The sequence below is a fragment of the Hylaeus volcanicus genome, chromosome 3, assembly GCF_026283585.1.
Source record: "Hylaeus volcanicus isolate JK05 chromosome 3, UHH_iyHylVolc1.0_haploid, whole genome shotgun sequence".
NCBI lineage: Eukaryota > Metazoa > Arthropoda > Insecta > Hymenoptera > Colletidae > Hylaeus > Hylaeus volcanicus.
This window is the reverse complement of record NC_071978.1, coordinates 12,625,310-12,643,665: the sequence shown is the minus strand read 5'-3', so window position 1 is coordinate 12,643,665 and position 18,356 is coordinate 12,625,310. Positions and strand designations below refer to the sequence as shown.

Here is an 18,356-nt window from a genome sequence, read left to right as displayed (position 1 = left end):
TTCTTGTTGATGCAACATAATTCCCACACTTTGAAGTCTGAGTTTTTTATGTGTACAGTTATGCGTTTTGCATGCATGTAATTGTTACTCCAAATTGTACAGAACATATTGAACGTGATGACCATCGAAACTGGCAGCTAAATTCATCTGATATTGAATGTTTAACATTAAACGTTGCTTACATATAAACTGACAAAGTAATTGAAGAGATAATTATTGCCGCTTACATTTTGTATTACTGTATGGTAACATTATCAGCATTTCGTTTAGATCATTTTGATCACGGGCTTTCTCTTTAATACAATCTTTCATTTAATTTCATGTGTGACACGACTTGTTTTAATTAATCAATATTTTCGCTTGGACACGATAAATTACATTTGTTGCGATACATTTGTTTTTAAATAAATGATTCAATTTGGTATGATAAATTTTATGATTATTATAACATTGTTTCATATAAACATTTTTATAATGCAAAAGATGTACTATTTAAAAAACGGAGTAAATGTTTAAGACGTGCGCCATGGAACATATTAGCATAATGTTTTTCTATGTTTTCATAAACGTTTAGGTAAGACATTGTAGTCCAGTGCCCAACTATGATAAACAAATCATATTTACAAATTATAATTTTCCATCGAACGTACATGACGTTGATACGTTGTATATTATGTTATATAAGAAAACCGCAGAATAACTACAAATAAGTTTTTAGTCGGGAATGTTCGATTGTTAAATTAGTTTATAAATATACATAATAGTGTTCGTCGCCGTTTGAGTAGTGCTTATTTTATTGCACGAATATTTTAAATAATAAATTTGTAACTGATTAAATTACTCTACTCATGTTAAGTTATAATTTATCATATGTTCATCAGTATCAGTGGTCACTGTAGTAGTTACAACTGTAATAGTGATACACAGTGATAAATATTCACAGGCTTAAAATACATAAATAGAAATAATATATATTCGATGTTTTAAATACAAGACATATACATTTTGAAATAATAAAAAGCGTACTTTTAGTTAAAATATAGAGAATTTATTCGAATAAATTTAGAATACTTCGAATCCAGTTACAAAAAATAAGAACACAATGTTTAGTAATCGATGTTAATATCTAGAAATGGTGCACCATTATTTTATGTACAAAGTATATACTTTCATTACATAAAGATATCATAATGCAAGACAATGAAGGAAGACAGAAAGGTATGATTGTGTATCGTTATATACTATCGATGTCAAGTTTCGCAAAATGATATTAATTTTATAACTTCATCCTATAACTAATGTTAACAATGTGCAATACTCATTCCTTACAACCTGTTCATATTGAATTGTGCACCAAATCAAATATTTTGATAAAATTCAATCAAAGATTGACTAGAAAGTATGTAACTACTACTTGCTCGATTATAAAGTAACGTTGTTAACGAGGTAATGTTTAACGTCTGTGAATCATTTGATTGATAAACGATATTAAATATATATAATTTAATTTGATTCATCGTAACGTACAAAGTCTATATCCAAATAATTTTTACATTTTTTTGCAGAACAAGATTTAAGAAATATCATAAATTTTAATTGAATTTGCATCTTGTGTAAAGATACTGTCAGTCTCTCATATTAAAGATATTGGCAGTTTCTTTATGCCCTGAATAAAATTACATGCAGAAATAGCTTTTGTCCCACATCTATACGGATTCATCAATTGCAACTATATTTACCAGAATACATCAGTTTTTCTCTATTTTATTCACAATGCTAGGCCATGTTCCATCTAACTTGTAACTATAGAGTTCCTAACAAACGAAAATGTAATCATATTAACATTAATGTGAGATTAAAAGTTGTAAAGTAAAAGCAAAACCAATAACAGTAATTAATGTTTAATTTTGAAATTTGTCACTTTACATAGTAATAAACAAACGTCGTAGATCATATTATAATACACAAGTTCTCATAGTAGTTAAAAAATCAGACTTTCTAGGCCTGCAGCCTATGAAACGGAGTACATTATACATTGTATTTCTGTTGGACTTCAATCTAATCACAGTTTATTCTGATGAATGAGTTAACGTAAGTTTATCAGCCACGGTTTTGTGACGGGATTATTAAAAAAGAACGGAATTCTAATATACCTTTTCCATACATTCCAATCACAATTTTATCCCAGTATGTCACCCTTACCCTGGACCATTGGAACTACTTTTATAAGAAATCATTACATACCTTAAGTTAAATACATTGCCAGTGCAAGTTACGCTACCTAAACTCTTCTTATGCATTTAAGGATTTTCGTTTTATCTGATTCACTTTATAAAATAAACATTTCAAATATATTTTACTAATTACGGTTAACTACTATTTTTGACAAGACAAATGATTGTTAAGATCCAAGGTATTGGTGTGTCTGTTTCTTACTTTGTATCGTACAGGTATATGATATATACCAACAGTTTAACGTTTCTTACATTAAGTTCCATACATTTAATAAAGACAATGTATAGAGAGGAATCAACTTTCAAATTTTTTACATATAATTCGTAGCGGTAATTAAAACAAATATTCAAAGCATACACATAATTAGCTATACATAATTTATGGGATAACGCATAAAGTAAGACAAATCACTGTAATATTGTTTACATTTTCTAAAATTCTATAATCAAGAAATATTAATGCTTATCCAATTTTTTTTAATACATATGTATTTTTCGTATTTATAGGAATCTTTTTATCGGTAAATTCTCGTGAATTGGCATTACATATAAACTAAAAAATATGTTGAGAAATTACTGTACCGTTTGATTGTAAAATATTTCTTCATTTGACTACTCTTGTAATATTAAGAAGACACGTAGAATTAGAAGATGCAACCTTCTTTGGATGAAGATACCGTGTACATGACTTGTAATTTTTATGAAACGATTTCATTTTTCTGTATATGAGTGCAGAAGGCAAACTTTATTATTAATTAAGGTAATTAAAAATTTATATCCATGTATTGTTTATTGCTATGTTTACTGACGTAATGTTTAAAAAATAAAAGAATGCAAATTTTAAAAGATTAATTACAGATTTTGATTGATTTTAACGTTTACTCGATCGAATAAGTAGTGTCTATTTGCGATTGTGCCTTGCGGATAAAATTATTTTCGTTTCACCTATTGCATTGGTATGATTTATATTTTTAAATAGTATCATCGAAATATTTTTACTTTGCCGTAGATTCGTATAACTTTTTTTTTAAAAAACACAATTCAGAAAAAGAAGCCGATAAAAAAACAAGGATCTGGCTGATTTAAGATAAATATAAATCAATTGTATTTAGAGATATTAAATTGAACATTTCAAACGAGTGAATTTACCAATGAAAAGATATTTTTTTATGTGTGTATATTAAATATATCATACTTGTTTCTTGATGTAATCAACCGTGTTACACCATATTTTTAACGGTATCATCGAGATACAATTAATGTAAGTTGTGCTACAAGACTGAGACTAAAGCAAAGTGTTTACAGCACCACGATTTAAACTCAAATAATATCTTAATGCATTTACAGCTGATAATAAATTTTTCTGTAGTTCCAACATTGTGGCTAATCGTTTCAGATATAAAAAAATTAAAAGGCAGTATCATAAATGTAAAGTATAATTATACATGTTGGTAATTGTTTTATAGTTCAGGAGATTGGTTTTTTTTTAAATATCCATTATTTCAATTTCTGTACGCATATCAGTAACAAATATATCATATGCGTTTTTTACTATAATGTATAGGTACATGTAATTGTATAACATCTAAAGCCAAGCTCCTGTAATATACACAACATTTTGAGGCACTTAAATGTGTGCTCAAAGACCATACACTTCTGACAACTCTTATATTACTTGCCAAAGCATAATTCTAAATCGTATGTTATCTCATGTAACAGTAATATTAAAAAGAAAAGTCAGTGCCGTAAATAGGTGACTAAACATCATAACAATGTATACTTTTTTTTTATTTTTAAGTTGAACGCAAAACTAAAATCTATGTAAGTATGATTTCCAGAATATCAATAACAACACGTAGTTTATTACTATTTCTGATTCACTTGGAATATAAATTTTAAAGCTTCTAGTAGAGACTAGAATGTACTTGAGGCAACATGGAATGTTATATTTTCAGAGTATACTAATGTCCTAGTATAAATTTCTTCTGTTACATTGTTTTTCTGTATCGTGTGCATACTGTGTCTTAATAACTATCGATAATTTCAGGAACAAATATATCAAATTTATATGTTTGCCTTACAATGTAATGATTATAGTATGATTGTAATATAATTAATATTTTTTAAATACATTTTCTTTGTTTTAATGTTCTCCGTAAATTTAATAGAGAATATATATACTAATAATGAATTTCATCATTAAAAATATCAATTGTTGTATATGTATGAAATTCAATACAGAAAATATAACAAACCAACGTATATTAACTTCTGCTCGATGTTAAAAACGATATACCAATAAACTTAGAAGCGTTAAGATCCTATATTATACAAGTATTTTCATCTTGTATAATCAATGTTCTTAAAAAAACAACTGTAAAATAAAATGTTTCAATTGTTTCTGTTACTAATCAATAATAAGACAATACGTTAGCGAGATCCTTAAAATATATTTAACGTTTGTAATATGCATTTATAATCCTTATTTTCTCGCTGTTAATATTTAACGAAAATCAATACATATAATTGTGAGGCATAATAGCGAGGCCACAAGTAATTTATATCTCGCATGTAGCGCTTCTTTTTACTTTTCTATCATTTGATTGTTTACATTTCTCATAAAAACTAGAACAACTCAAATTAGGTAATATCTCCTTTGTACATTAATTAATAGTATTTTTATATTACTCATTATAATTGTCATCAATATTCTGGAAAGTATACAAAACTTGCCTATAAATAGTTTAAATGAAACATAGAAAATTATTAGAAAACAGAAATTGTTTTTTCATTTCAAATTAAGTATTCTTATCATATATCTGCTTTGGAAATTACATTATTTTTTTAAAATTTTTTTTTTTAATTGTAATTCTGTTTGAGAATAAGTTTCGTTGCACTCTGAACATTTATTAAGCTGTACGCACATAGCAAGGTTTGGCACAAAGATAAACATTTCCCAGTTACGGCCCTGTGCTATGAAAGGGGAGAGGAGAAAGGAATTAAAAGATTAATATCTTAGTTTAACATTTTTACAAGCTAACAAATATGTACCTCCAAAATCACAGAACCAAAGCAATAACAATACTCTTCTACATAATGTATTATCCTGCCAGCAAACGTATTTTTAAAATATGCGGCGAATTAGAGTTTCTTCAAATAATTTTTTATGATCCATAGTTAATCGATACCACATTTATTGTAGGCGAAGTCACTGTACAATGTAAAAAGTTTTCTTCATACCCACTATATCCAGTGTAGGATAAAAGCAGTGGTACATAATCCATACAATCCAGATGAAGAATAACAGCTAAATATTGAAATTCATTGCGGTAGTATCTGTAAAGTCGCTTATTTCACTACATTTTTAACTCTATATATTAAATAAGTTACTGTTTTTTTTTTTTTTTTTTTTTTTTTTTTTTTTTTTTTTTTTTTTTTTTAAAGAAATAATACAACTATCAAAGACGCTTACTTACATATTGATTTACACATTTCCATCCCTTTCATCCGTCTTATGTTTTGTACAAGGTAGTTCGCGACAGTGTTGTGCTACTTGGGCATAGCTCGGCCTCGTAAGATCCTAGTATAAAAAAGAGTGAATATTATTTGTTAAAGTCCAGTTCTTGGTTGCAAAAGATACGATACAAATATATTCCATTGTAAGTTAACAAAGTTGGAAATTTGAGTTACATTTATATTTGCATTATTTATACTGTAAACATTATTTGCAAAATGAAATAAAAATTTAATTATACTAAATAGAAGTACACGATATTTTTTTAATTCATTTGGTTACAAGATTTTCGTAAATGTTTATTTTTATGATAAATGTATAACTAAAATAAGCAATTACTGTATTAAGAGAAAAACCAGGTCAATTTTGTTATAGTTTTATAAACGTATACTAAACGTGTACATTGCACTGTTAACTTTTTTAGGAAAAATAAAACTACAAAACTGTTACTTTAAAAAAATGATATACTTACTAGGGGGAAGGTTGAAGTCACTCCTGCTTGTGACTGGGAATTTTGCGAGGCAGTAGGGACATTACATTCGCACCTAATCACTTGTTCAGAATCTTCCACTGCGTGTGCATTTGAAACAGCCTCATCCACTCCATTCACCATGTTCGTATCGTCAGTCTTTACAGATCTGTCAGCGGTGCATTTCAATAATAAAGGACTAAACCTGAACGTGCATAAGTATAATAGACATATATTCAATATATCTTAATTAATTACGACTGTGCACCTTAAAATATCATGCACAAATATAAAACAGTCACTATTGTGTACAATTCCATTCAAAAAACGCTACATTAGGGAATGGGTCTTGCAAGATTGCAACAGTTATTTAACAAACCAGTATACACATCATTTATTTACTTCCACTGACAATGAATCTATAGTCATCCATTAATAATGAACCATGCTTTTTATTATACTCGTGTGCCAAAAATTACAGCTTAATTTTATATTAAAAATTAAGAATTTAATTGAAATGCCTTTAAGAGTAACTTGAAAATGAACAATTAATAATTGTAATATAATATAACATAACGTAACGTAACGTAATATTATAATAGTAAGTAATAATAATAATAATAGTAGTAGTAGTAGTAGTAGTAGTAGTAGTAGTAGTAGTAGTAGTAGTAGTAGTAGTAGTAGTAGTAGTAGTAGTAGTTGTTGTAGTAGTAGTAGTAGTTGTAGTAGTAGTAGTAATAGTAGTAGTAATAATAATAATAATAATAATAATAATAATAATAATAATAATAATAGTAATAATAATAGTAATAGCAATAGTAATTATGATAGCGACAATGATGATACTTATAGTGGTGACGGTAATAATAATGCGGATGATTTTATGACTAAAATGATGGCAAAAACCACAAGAATGATGATGAAAATAATAATAATAAATAAAGAAATAATATCAATATCATTAACAGTATAGCAATAGTAGTAGAAGCATGGTAGCAGGAGTAGCGGCAATAACAGAATTTTTAATAACAACAATAATAATGTTAGTAGCAGCAACATTAGTAGCAATAATGATAACGATAGAAATGATGATGATGATGGTAGAGATAGCATTAGTAACATAGGATTAGTAATAGTAGGAATAATCACACCACTAATAACAGTAATAACAGCAAAACCAGCAATAATAATAATGATGACAATGTGGTAACAGTAAAATTATAATGTTAGCAATGAATGATGGTCATGATAATAAGTGTAGCGACACGAGATGATAAGGACAAAAGTGGTAAGACCAATGATAATGGAACCAACAACCAGGTTGGTCTTTGTAAAACTGATATTAATGATAATAATCATAGTTTTAACAGTGATAGAGATATTACGATGATATTAATTGTGTTAGTAGTATTAGTATCAATAATAGTAATAATAGTATTAATAATTATGAGAATGACAATAATGACGAATGATAATGACGATGACAGTAAAATAATAATAAAATAATAATAATAATAAAATCATATATTAAAGAACCCTGAATAATAGATTAGTCCATATGGATTGTTCATCTGCCACAGTAATATAGGCAAGAGATATTATAAATTGTGCTACCACAGAGTACTTGCATACATTCTTGCATACATACGCATTGCAACACTTTGTGATATTTAAAATTAATCACCATAAAAGAATGGTAAAGCTTCTGACTACCTAGTATCAAATGAATACCTCGATTTTGAGCATTTTACGCTTTAAAGTTAAAATTTGCTCTATTCACCGAGTGGAGCACCAGCTCTTATTTGAAAATCTGTTCTTTTATGAAAGAACTGTATTAGCGAGGCATTCCAAACAACGTTAGACAACTTGTCACTCGATGGAAAAGAAGATATATCAATGAATAGATATAAATGGCAAATTGGAACAACTGAGCACGCCTACAAAATTAACCACCATGAATAATAAAATAATGGTAGATTTAGGAAAGTTACACCTACTGCTTACTGCACTATATATGAATATAATGTGATTAAGAAAGGGAAAGTTTAACAATAACAGGATACTCAGAAATTTCAACATAATTTATATTAATCATTTTCGAAACAATATAAAACGCAACTGTTTGTAATAGACATATAAAAATAATTCGTAAAATATTGGCGAGACTAAAATAAAAATATTTCAATATACTCTTGGTATTATTTATTAAGAAATAATAAATCGTCTACTACTATTAACACAACGAGGATCTTCGAAAAAACAGAACGTATATTTCAATATTCATTATTCTTCGTCATTTCATCGGAATAATTAATTTACTACTTTTATTTATCCCATTTATGAATTAGTAAATAAGCATGAATTTAAACAACATTACTGTAACACCATACTAAATTGAATGTAATATGTATTAAATCTAATACGCTACCATGAATATCTTTCCCTTTCCTTCTTATAGATGATATGAAAATACAGGTGGACAATATAATTTTCACTAATACACATCCACCATACAGAGCATAGCAGCATATAATGCAGCCAACACTATCAAACATAGCTTAGCATTCTTTTTCAGGCTCTATACGACTTCCTGTACATATGTTTATTTTGTATGTGTGTGTGCGCGTGTTTATAATCATGTAATATATATTCTGTGTGTATATCTATACATATATACATAGTATATGCAATATGTCATTAAAAGCAATGAAAGAGTTTTTAACAATAATTTATGATAAGCAATACTTTATAAATGTAATTAAAGAACTATTTTCTTTTACAATAAGAATAAAATATATAATCTTTTACATAGTGCACGTACACAGAACATATATGTATATATACAAATATATGTACATACATGTGTGTGTAAATGCATATACAGAGTGCCTTAATTTCATCTTTCCAGGCCGTTATCTCCGAAAATGATCATTTAAAAGAATGTTTCAGGTCAAACTTATTTTGTTTCGGAGCACACATGTCTTAATCAACATATTTTAATTTCACTTAAAATCGCTACCAAGATTTGAAGGTGATATCATATTTATTAGAATTTGACCTTGAATGACCTTAACAATATGGGTGTTATATTTGCTGTGTAGTGTCTAAAGACACCTGAAATCAGAGATGAACAAGATTTTTATTTATTTATTTATCATTGTATTAACGTCGCGAAGAAATCGTTAATTTTATATTTATTATATATTATTTCAATAAAATATTGTCCATCTCTGCCTGGAAACAAGATATATTGACCAAAACATGTTCTCCTCAAGATAAACTACATAATAAAAATAAATATATATATATATGTGCAAATAAAAATAATACCTCACAACAACCAGTACACAACACGAGGTTATTTTATTTATTTGTGTGGCTTTTCATTTCGTTTAATTCTTAGACGACCGCGCAGAGTCCACTCGGGACATTAACTTCAATATATCGTTAATAACTCATTAACTTACTTAAATTAATGCCTGTCATTTTAATCCTCTCTATTATCCTCTTTAATCCTATACCATGGGTACACGTTTCTGTACTTTACATATTTAACACATTGTAACCCGGCTCGAGCAAGCAAAATTATGTTATATCTTCGTTATAAATTAAGTAGACATGTATGTGTTTGTTACTTATGTATGAAGTATATTTTTTTTCTGTTTGAAATATTATTTTTTCTAATAAATATTGATTAATCCGCCACCTAAATAATAAACACATTAATATTCACATTTACTAAAGACTCTTAGCGTATGAATTTGTTCGTTGAAGTGTTATAGAGCTTATCGCGTACATTACGTACAAACAAAATCGTATGATCATCTAAGGGTTCGCTCTAAAATATTTTTTTAAACAACTACTAGACTCGGCGATAACGACGTGGAAAGATTAAAATTGGACATCCTGCATACGTTTTGTGTTCTGTGTATGTGTGTATATATGTATGTAGCGCGAACGCGCCCGTATAAGAAGAAAGCACACTCACTTATCAGGAGATGACGGGGGAGTGAGAGTGATGGTGCTGAGAGCGATGTCTGTGGAGTCATTGTTGCTAGCAGAAGCATTAGAGCTGGTATTTGTAGATGTAACGGGAGTGGTCGACGTACTGCCAGAACCAGTCGGTGCCTCTAGCGAACCAGTATGACCACCAGCACTTGACCCTGGGCTCGCAGACCTACTGCTGTTACTTGTCGGTTGTTGATGATATTGTTGCGAAGTTCCTGCAGGTTCTTTCTCTTTAACGCTTTTCAATTTCGCAGTACCTTTAACTACGTCTGAAAGCCTATTCTGCGATTGCGTACAATCAGTACCAACAGTTTCTACCAAAGCATTATGGGATTTTGCAAGATCAGCATCTAGGCCAGGAAGAGGAGGAAAAGCAGAAGCTTCCAAATCGAATTGTGCCCCTCGGTTACATTGTGTGTTATTATTACTGGCCGGGGTAGATTCTCTGACCGATGGTAAGGGGCTACTATTAGCCTTCGATAAGGATTCTTGGTCTTTGGTCCTACGATGCATACGATGACGCGGGAATTGAACTCCAGAGTCCAGAGTTTGAGCATCGTTTTCCTGCGATCCCTTGGAGTGGCTGCTATTATACTGAGCCTCTCCTGTCACTATAGTTGTATGCGAGGAATGGAACTTTGTGCCGGTCTGGTAGGAAGAAGTTGGCTTCACTGTAGCCAAGCTCGAAGTAAAGGTAGGAACTGATGCTCCTAAGGGTAATGGTGCTCCACTTATAGGTGGATGCGAGGTCCGCCTCATTGGCACCATATTTCCTCCGCCATCCATCAATGTTGGTCTTTCAGGCCCGTTTCTTTGTTTATTTCTATATCGTACATACATGGAGACACATAAATAGACACGAATATGACATAGCGAGAAGCATAACTCAACCAGTGACAGCATGTTTCGTGAAAATGATTATTTAATGTATAGAATAATACCTGTTTCGAGGATTATATCTTGTATTGTGTGGCTTAAACGTATTATGTGGCGTAATACCATTCATAGTAAAAACACCAGCCATATCGAAATAAGCAGGACTTGCCGGTCCCCATGGCATAATTCCAGCATGATAAAATGGTTGATGCTACAAAAAGTACATAACACTCTGTTATATATTTATTAAAACGACGACAAAAAGCGGCAATCGCGCTAAAAAAAGATAATATTTAAATACTCAATGTACTATGTATTAAAAAAAAATACATTAAACATGTAAATGGTATCTCAAAAATAACAAATCTGTCTCGAAGTAGATAGAATATAACTTTGTTTACTTACGTATACGTGAACTTGATTGGCATATGGCGGCATCGTGGTTTGTGGCATTGTAGTCCCATTGGTATAGATGAAGCGTTGCTGACCAGATGTATAGCTATTTGGATCATAGACTGGTGGTGGTGGTGGAGTTCTATAACCATTTTTAATACCACCCACCCCAGCAACTGCTGGTATCGGTAGCCTATTCATTGGTTTAGCTTTGATTCTCGCCATTATTGGCTTTCCCTAAATTGCAAACGATAATATATTAACGTTAAGTTAATAACAATGAAACAGCGTTATGTATTTTTAGTATCATGTTACCTGAAACTCCCGAACCTCTTCACGTAAAAACCTATAGGCCTTCTGAGCATCTTCATCAGATTCAAATGTTACATACCAAGAACTATTATGGGCAAATTCACACGAAATAAACCTTGGACACCCTTCTCCAGAGAATAAATTCTGCGATCAGAAATAAAATTCTGTTATTTTTAAATGAAAAGAAAAAAATATTCATAAAATATAGAGAAAAATACATCGTAATAATAGGTGATCACAATCAAAATAAAATGAAACATTTTCTCACCTTCACATCTTCTAAAGGAGTGCTATCTGGTATTTCACGGAGTATTACAATACATCGCTTATGATTAGGTCTTACTTTTTGTCCTTCTTCGTCAACTTGTACATTGGGAGATTCCCTTAAAACCTCTGTTATAAGTTTTATATCCTTTGTTAATTTCTTCACTTGATTAAAATTAGCTACTGTCCATATTGGTACATATTGGTCATTATCCATTTGCGATAATAAATATGTATCGTTAGCTAAATTTTCTCTAAAAGAAAAGAACATGGTAAAATACAAACCTCTGGATTGAAATGAAGATAGTAAATAAAAACAGTAATTACAGTAAAATTACCTGGAGAAATAATATTCAAGTTGCGAAGAGAGCATCTGTTTTAGTTGTTCTAAAGGTATACCAGGAGAAGATAAATCAGCCATTGAGGCAGGTGGATTTGGCACATCACCTAAAGCAGCAACATCCACTGGACCATAACCTGCAGCACCTCCTATACCTATAGCATGTTGCGGCGAAGGCTCTAGGTTACCAACACCTGCCTCTAATATTAATTCATTTCCACTTGGAGCACCGTTCATGACGTTATATTCCAAATTGGATGGAGTGTTTCCAATTGCACCCCCAACTGAACCCAAAGGTTCAGGGGTGGCTGGATAAACCGCCCCTGGTTGGAGCTTCCCAATGTCCCCATTCATGTACACGTACCCTATGAAAAATACAAAATGTTATCTTATAAAGACACATAATGTTGCATATGTATTATACTTACATGTTAAAAGATGTAATGTATGAACAATATACTGCAGTCAAATAAGTACTATGTTTTATTCATAGATGAACGTTCATTATATGAATGTTTTTAATCACACATGATTACTTATATAAAAAATGAACTAGTGTAAATATTAATTAATTTCACCTCAATTAATATATTCGACAAAGACTGTACAAGGTTGAAAATGTTTATATAATTTTTCATTTTGTCAGTGAATAAAACATTGTTTGTTTGATTACATTACATTGATTTAATTAGAAGAAGTTCAAGCATCAAATATCTATGTAATATGTGTATTTATAAGTTACCAATGTTAATACACATATAATTATTAAGATTAATACATTTAACAATATTTAATGTAACGCATAAGAAACCAGAATATATCCTCAATTATATGCATACTCTTATATTAATAATTAGACAATAGAACAATTACTCTAATTGAATAATAGTTTTTAATCAATCATAGATACTTTGAATGAACAATCAAACGAATTGATAATTTTGATAATTGACCTCTTGCCCTTTCTTGTATATATAAACAAAACACTGTTTATTTACATTGTTAAATATATGTATATATATGTATGTATTGTGGACAAAGTGTGATTTTACTTAAATGCATGAATTTTCGAATGTAATTAAAAATTTTGTGTATAAGCCATGAATTTGTAAGATTGAGAATATGAATCTTAAGATGCAAACTTTTATCATTAAGAAATTTTTAAAAACTATGATTAACAGTATGCAATACAACATACCAGTCTGATGTAATACAGTGCAGTACCTATATAACTAGCGTACACACACATCAGTGCTTACGTACATGTACGTAATTGATATGTAAGTGTTGTCGCACGTACGATGCGCGCGCGCGTTCATGTTCAATAGCACATAGTTGTATTCACACAATGTGTATAAGTTACGTACGTGTGTATGCGCGCGCGCGAACAGACGGGGGTGTGTGTACGTGCTCAAATGCATATATGTACGCGTATTCAAATTATACAGATTTACCTAAATAATATCTTTACAAACTATAAAGGAACAACGAACGCGAAAATAGAAAAGATCGAAATTTTAAATGTCCTCGTGAAACGATAGGTTTTTCTTTTTTTTTTTTTTTTAATTGATCACCGTTGGAACCGAAACGTGGTACACGTAATTCGTAAGGAAAGTTCGAAAATTGTAACGAGAGAAGAATGAAATGTTCCATTGACTGTGATTAAAGTCAAAACGTGAATGTTGATCGTACAAACCGTGCCACATGCTAAGATTTGCTCTCGTTCAGAATCAATGTGCAATCGTCAAGCATTCACACTTAAACGTCACATTGTATCCTTCTGATATAGTTCTTTGGGAAAGGTTACGGCATGAAAAGTAAAAATTTTGAAAAGGCAAGATATGCAATATGTTGGATGCGATTAGCCAAATATAGAGCGAGACGTTGGCCGGGCCAACACGTTCACGCACGCAGATATGGTGACAACCACTTGGACAGTACACTTATGCGTATCGTATATCGTTACCGAAATCACCATTCATCCCGAAACAATCCCGGATTCCATGTGCCTTTATCAATAGGTGTTCTCGGCAGCTTCGTTTACTGGCTCGTTCTTCGGGTGTAAGTACCGTGAGCGCACACGGTTGTGCGCAAAAAACGCAACCTTATTCCTCGTTCTCAAGCTATGAATAGTTAGCCATAAGCATCTGCCCTCAATCCTCTACATCATTTGGATCAATGTGATTCGCGCCGTTTTAGAATTTTATAAAATTCTTACCGAGAAGATGAATCAACTCAACACAATTTCTCAAGGAAACTACAAAATGGCCGACACAGAAAGGCACATGCCGTAGCTCAGTGCATTGTGGGTCGTAGGTATGTAGCCCGACGGTAGTGAGATCTAGCGGTTGAACCGTCACGATCCGTGTCCGCTAAATTTAAACGCCTACAAAGTTTGAAAATGATCGTTTAAACTTTAAACGAATTAACGTAATAAAAAAAATAACAACGTGGTTGTAAGATTTTCCCTGTGTTAGTTCAGGGAAACACCTGATTTCTTTGCTTACAAAAAGCACGAAAGAAAAATAATGAGAGTTCGTTTTCGTTTTTCTCTGTTTCAGAATTCATTAATATAATAAACAGAAATACAAGAAATTGAAAAGTCTTAGAGAAGAATGAGATTAAGAAACAAAAGACTGTACAGAATCTTCTAGGTCAATATCTCCTCACATCTTCGTTAGATTTTTGAAAAAATTGATGATTAATGATATCAATGTTTCAGATAGCATATCAAACGTTATGATTCTTTGATAAATCACTCTTGAAAGGCTGAAGTATAATACAAACATGTACATAAATGTATATATACAGAATTTCGTAACCTTTTTTGGTTGTAAATTCAACCAAATAAAGCATCTTGAACGTTAAAAATTGCAAAAAACGAGGAGAGTCAAATTTGTACTAATAATAATATTCCCACTGTATAACATCTAATAATAATAAAAAAAGAGTAAAATATAATGTTATATTACAGTTACATCTCGTTAAACGATACCGATCGTCTTTTTTGTCGATCACTATTTGTAAGGTGAAAATATTAAGCTGAACCTAACCTGCGTACGTGTTCACGTGTATGTAAAAAATGTATCGACATGCGTGTAAACGTTACAACAACCGGAACTTACATATTTTTATTGTTAGAGGAATAATTTATTTATTAAAATTACCTTATGTATTATGAATTACATAGTACAATTGAAATTATTAAACAAATACCAAGTTTACAAACATTACAGTAAATGTTTCATTGTATATAAATATTAATAACATATTCGTTATTTCTCAATAAGTCTTGTAAATGTTTGTTATTGAAATTCTCAATAACTACTTATTTCTATTTTATTACTATAATTAAATTAGTAAAAGATAGGAAGTAAGATTCAAAGTCGAAAAACTGGTGAATTACCATTTATTTATTTAGAACAGCCACATTTTTATTGGAAACAATTGATCTAATGTTGTCAATACTGCATTAAAAAGGAAAAAATTGGCAATTCTCCCTAAAAAATATTCATTACAATAAAAGATCATCCTTTCAATAAATAATACAATCAATGCGGAATCAAAGGCACAAAACTTGCAAGTTGATAATATAAAATCAGGTCTGTTACCTTAGTGTATAAAGAAAACAAAGCATTCAGCATTACACACAATAAGCCAATATGCAGCCTAAAACAATTGTTTTTAATCTCTCTCTGAATACGTCTATAGCGCCGAGATACATACTACCTAATTCCAAAAAGAAAAGCCATCCGTTGCTATTTGTATCTATCCCTTGTATATGTATTTTCTCAAGTTACTAATTAATTATCGCTACTACTTTAAATGTGATGAGTTTAGTGGATTATCTAACATAAAAATGTCTGATTAGAATATTGTGCCTATATCTTTACTGTTATATATTTTTTATTGAAATATATATGTGTATATAATAGGATATCTCACGAAATATCAACAAGTATTAGTGACTGATACAGATAATTTAAGATGATAAGGTGTTGATGAAGGTGGTGTGTTCTTAGATAGTGGCATGGGTGTTTGCTGGTTAAAAACCATGGACTTTGAGTTGGTCAGGTTTAGCCAGACCTGACTTTGTTAGCCACTGGCATATATTTTCTCGTTGGTCCCCCTGCAGCTGCAACACCTCCCCGTACTCCGGGTGCTCAATTACTGTCCCATTGCACGCAAACTCCTATAAAGAGAAATTTTATTTTTTGCCTTTATAAATTTACTCTCGCCTTTGTATTACTTTGCTCTATCTCATGATTATTTAAATAAAAACGGGAAATGTTGGGATTAAATTAAATATTTAAATTTACCGATCTACTATACACGATACTATATTTCATTTTAAGTTTCTGGCACCAAATATATAAAATAGGGACATATGCATGGATTGTCTAAATGAAGTTTCCTCTTGAGATATCCACATGACATGTCTCTACCACAAATACTTTGAAAACATAATTATGTTGTGCTAAAAGACTTTTCTAAAAGTCACTTTTAGAAGTTTATTTAATCGAGAATCAAATTTGTTAAACATTAACACCAATTATATATACACACTACTATATAACAAATAAATATAAATAATAAAATTATGTTTGTCTTTGATTGTAATGTTTCAAACACAAATATTTTCTATTCTATGGAAAATAAAAATAAAATTATATTTAATATGTATTCAAAACTTAATATACAATACATATAAAAGGAAGACCGTGTTAATAGTTTTAATATGTCAAATATATCAATGTTTCCTGTCTAATTAATAATTAAAAAAACTGAACGAAATACTCAATAAGAAATTCTACTCTAAAAATTCCATATAAATCGAAAATATAAGCAGGAATACTTTTGCAAAATCGTGTGCAATTATATTTCTACACTGAACAGTTGTTTGCATCGTTTCTATTTTTAGCACAGTGTCTGACACTGACAAAAGATTTACACATCGAAATACGAATCGGAACACTCGTGATTTTTTTATTACCTTTTTACATGCTCTCACTATTTTCTTCAAGTCATATTCAGATGAGAGTCCTTGCACCGTTGTCAAGGTCTTACGACCATTTCGTTGCTGGATCCTTATATGCACGAGACCGTCTTGGACATCATCATCTGAACCCTTGATTGCATCTGCAAAGGGGTCTGGCCAAAGCAAACGATACGCATCGCATTAAAATCGATGGAATTTTCGTTTCGAACGATAAGTTTCTTCCAAAAATACACCACTTTCGAGAGAGAAATGCGAAAACGACACATAACGATAATTGATTGCGTACTATGGTGCAAGGAAAAGACGCCATCGCCATTTTGATAAAACTATCTTCTAGAATACGATCAGCTACGAAATAGAAAATATAATGCTTACCGAATGTGTTGAGATTCTGGATGGACATACGACAAACAAAATATATCCCCGGGAGATATAGAATTGCAAAGTGCAAGTGCAGTTGAGAAAATGTACGGATGACGTAGGATAACAGAAGCACCAAGCAAGAATACGGCTAAACCCAAAAAACCTTGTACAGAGGTCAAACTCAACCGGAAGTAAAAGTTGCATTTGTCATGAACAGTGGGTGGGGTTGCGCATGCGTCCTTTGAATGAGATAAGCTTCGTTTACATGACAGAAATGCCTTGTTATTTCATTGGTAGAAGGTGCACGCCTATTTTAACAGGTATGCAGAGTTTCTTGAACGTAGGTTTCATAATTTTGTATAAATAATATTAATATGAATGGTCACAATAGCATATAAAATAATGTGTACTAAATCTATTAGTATAGCTCAGTGGCGTCATCTAACGGTGACAGTGGAAACTATTTTCACTACAAACTTGGGTGTTTCGCCACCAACGACGCCACTGGTAATAAAACCAGTATTAATAAAATATTCTTAAAATTGATAAATTTGACATAATCACACATTCGTTAACCATTTTAT

General features: G+C 30.7%; 2 protein-coding genes and 1 long non-coding RNA gene across 7 annotated transcripts; 1 reads left to right on the top strand and 2 right to left on the bottom strand.

Moving 5' to 3' along the window:
• Window positions 1–1,885: 1,885 nt before the first annotated feature.
• On the bottom strand, window positions 1,886–14,704 carry LOC128873506 (la-related protein Larp4B). Of its 5 annotated transcripts, none has more exons than XR_008456428.1 (11): window positions 14,377–14,667; window positions 12,409–12,775; window positions 12,075–12,324; window positions 11,810–11,950; window positions 11,507–11,731; window positions 11,167–11,312; window positions 10,206–11,048; window positions 6,221–6,422; window positions 5,711–5,814; window positions 5,286–5,570; window positions 1,886–5,207 (listed from the first exon to the last, which is right to left on the bottom strand). XR_008456428.1 is itself a non-coding variant. In XM_054117124.1 (11 exons), the coding sequence occupies exons 2-10, from the start codon at window positions 14,390–14,392 to the stop codon at window positions 5,719–5,721; spliced, it is 2,286 nt and encodes a 761-aa protein (XP_053973099.1). In that variant the 5' UTR covers window positions 14,393–14,533; window positions 14,629–14,704; the 3' UTR covers window positions 1,886–5,570; window positions 5,711–5,718. The 5 variants fall into 5 exon arrangements, 4 of the variants coding, with proteins under 4 accessions (XP_053973099.1, XP_053973100.1, XP_053973102.1 ...); XM_054117124.1 differs by having other exon boundaries at window positions 1,886–5,570; window positions 14,377–14,533; window positions 14,629–14,704; XM_054117125.1 differs by having other exon boundaries at window positions 1,886–5,541.
• LOC128873514 (uncharacterized) lies at window positions 14,588–16,157 on the top strand. The gene is made up of 3 exons (XR_008456430.1): window positions 14,588–14,726; window positions 14,972–15,064; window positions 15,133–16,157. It is a non-coding gene; the product is annotated as an uncharacterized LOC128873514 (long non-coding RNA).
• On the bottom strand, window positions 15,803–17,963 carry LOC128873513 (eukaryotic translation initiation factor eIF1). Its single transcript, XM_054117140.1, has 3 exons — window positions 17,785–17,963; window positions 17,404–17,561; window positions 15,803–16,602 (listed from the first exon to the last, which is right to left on the bottom strand). The coding sequence occupies exons 1-3, from the start codon at window positions 17,810–17,812 to the stop codon at window positions 16,456–16,458; spliced, it is 333 nt and encodes a 110-aa protein (XP_053973115.1). The 5' UTR covers window positions 17,813–17,963; the 3' UTR covers window positions 15,803–16,455.
• Window positions 17,964–18,356: the final 393 nt, after the last annotated feature.

Coding starts and splice junctions, on each gene's coding strand:
- LOC128873506 (XM_054117124.1), bottom strand. Junction 11,732..11,809: donor AAGAGGTTCGGGAGTTTCAG/GTAACATGATAC, acceptor TTTGCAATTTAG/GGAAAGCCAATAATGGCGAG. Junction 11,313..11,506: donor CCAATCAAGTTCACGTATAC/GTAAGTAAACAA, acceptor TACTTTTTGTAG/CATCAACCATTTTATCATGC.
- LOC128873513 (XM_054117140.1), bottom strand. CDS start 17,812: ATGTCCATCCAGAATCTCAACACATTCG. Junction 17,562..17,784: donor CCAGAATCTCAACACATTCG/GTAAGCATTATA, acceptor TGCTTTGGCCAG/ACCCCTTTGCAGATGCAATC. Junction 16,603..17,403: donor TAGTGAGAGCATGTAAAAAG/GTAATAAAAAAA, acceptor TTCTCTTTATAG/GAGTTTGCGTGCAATGGGAC.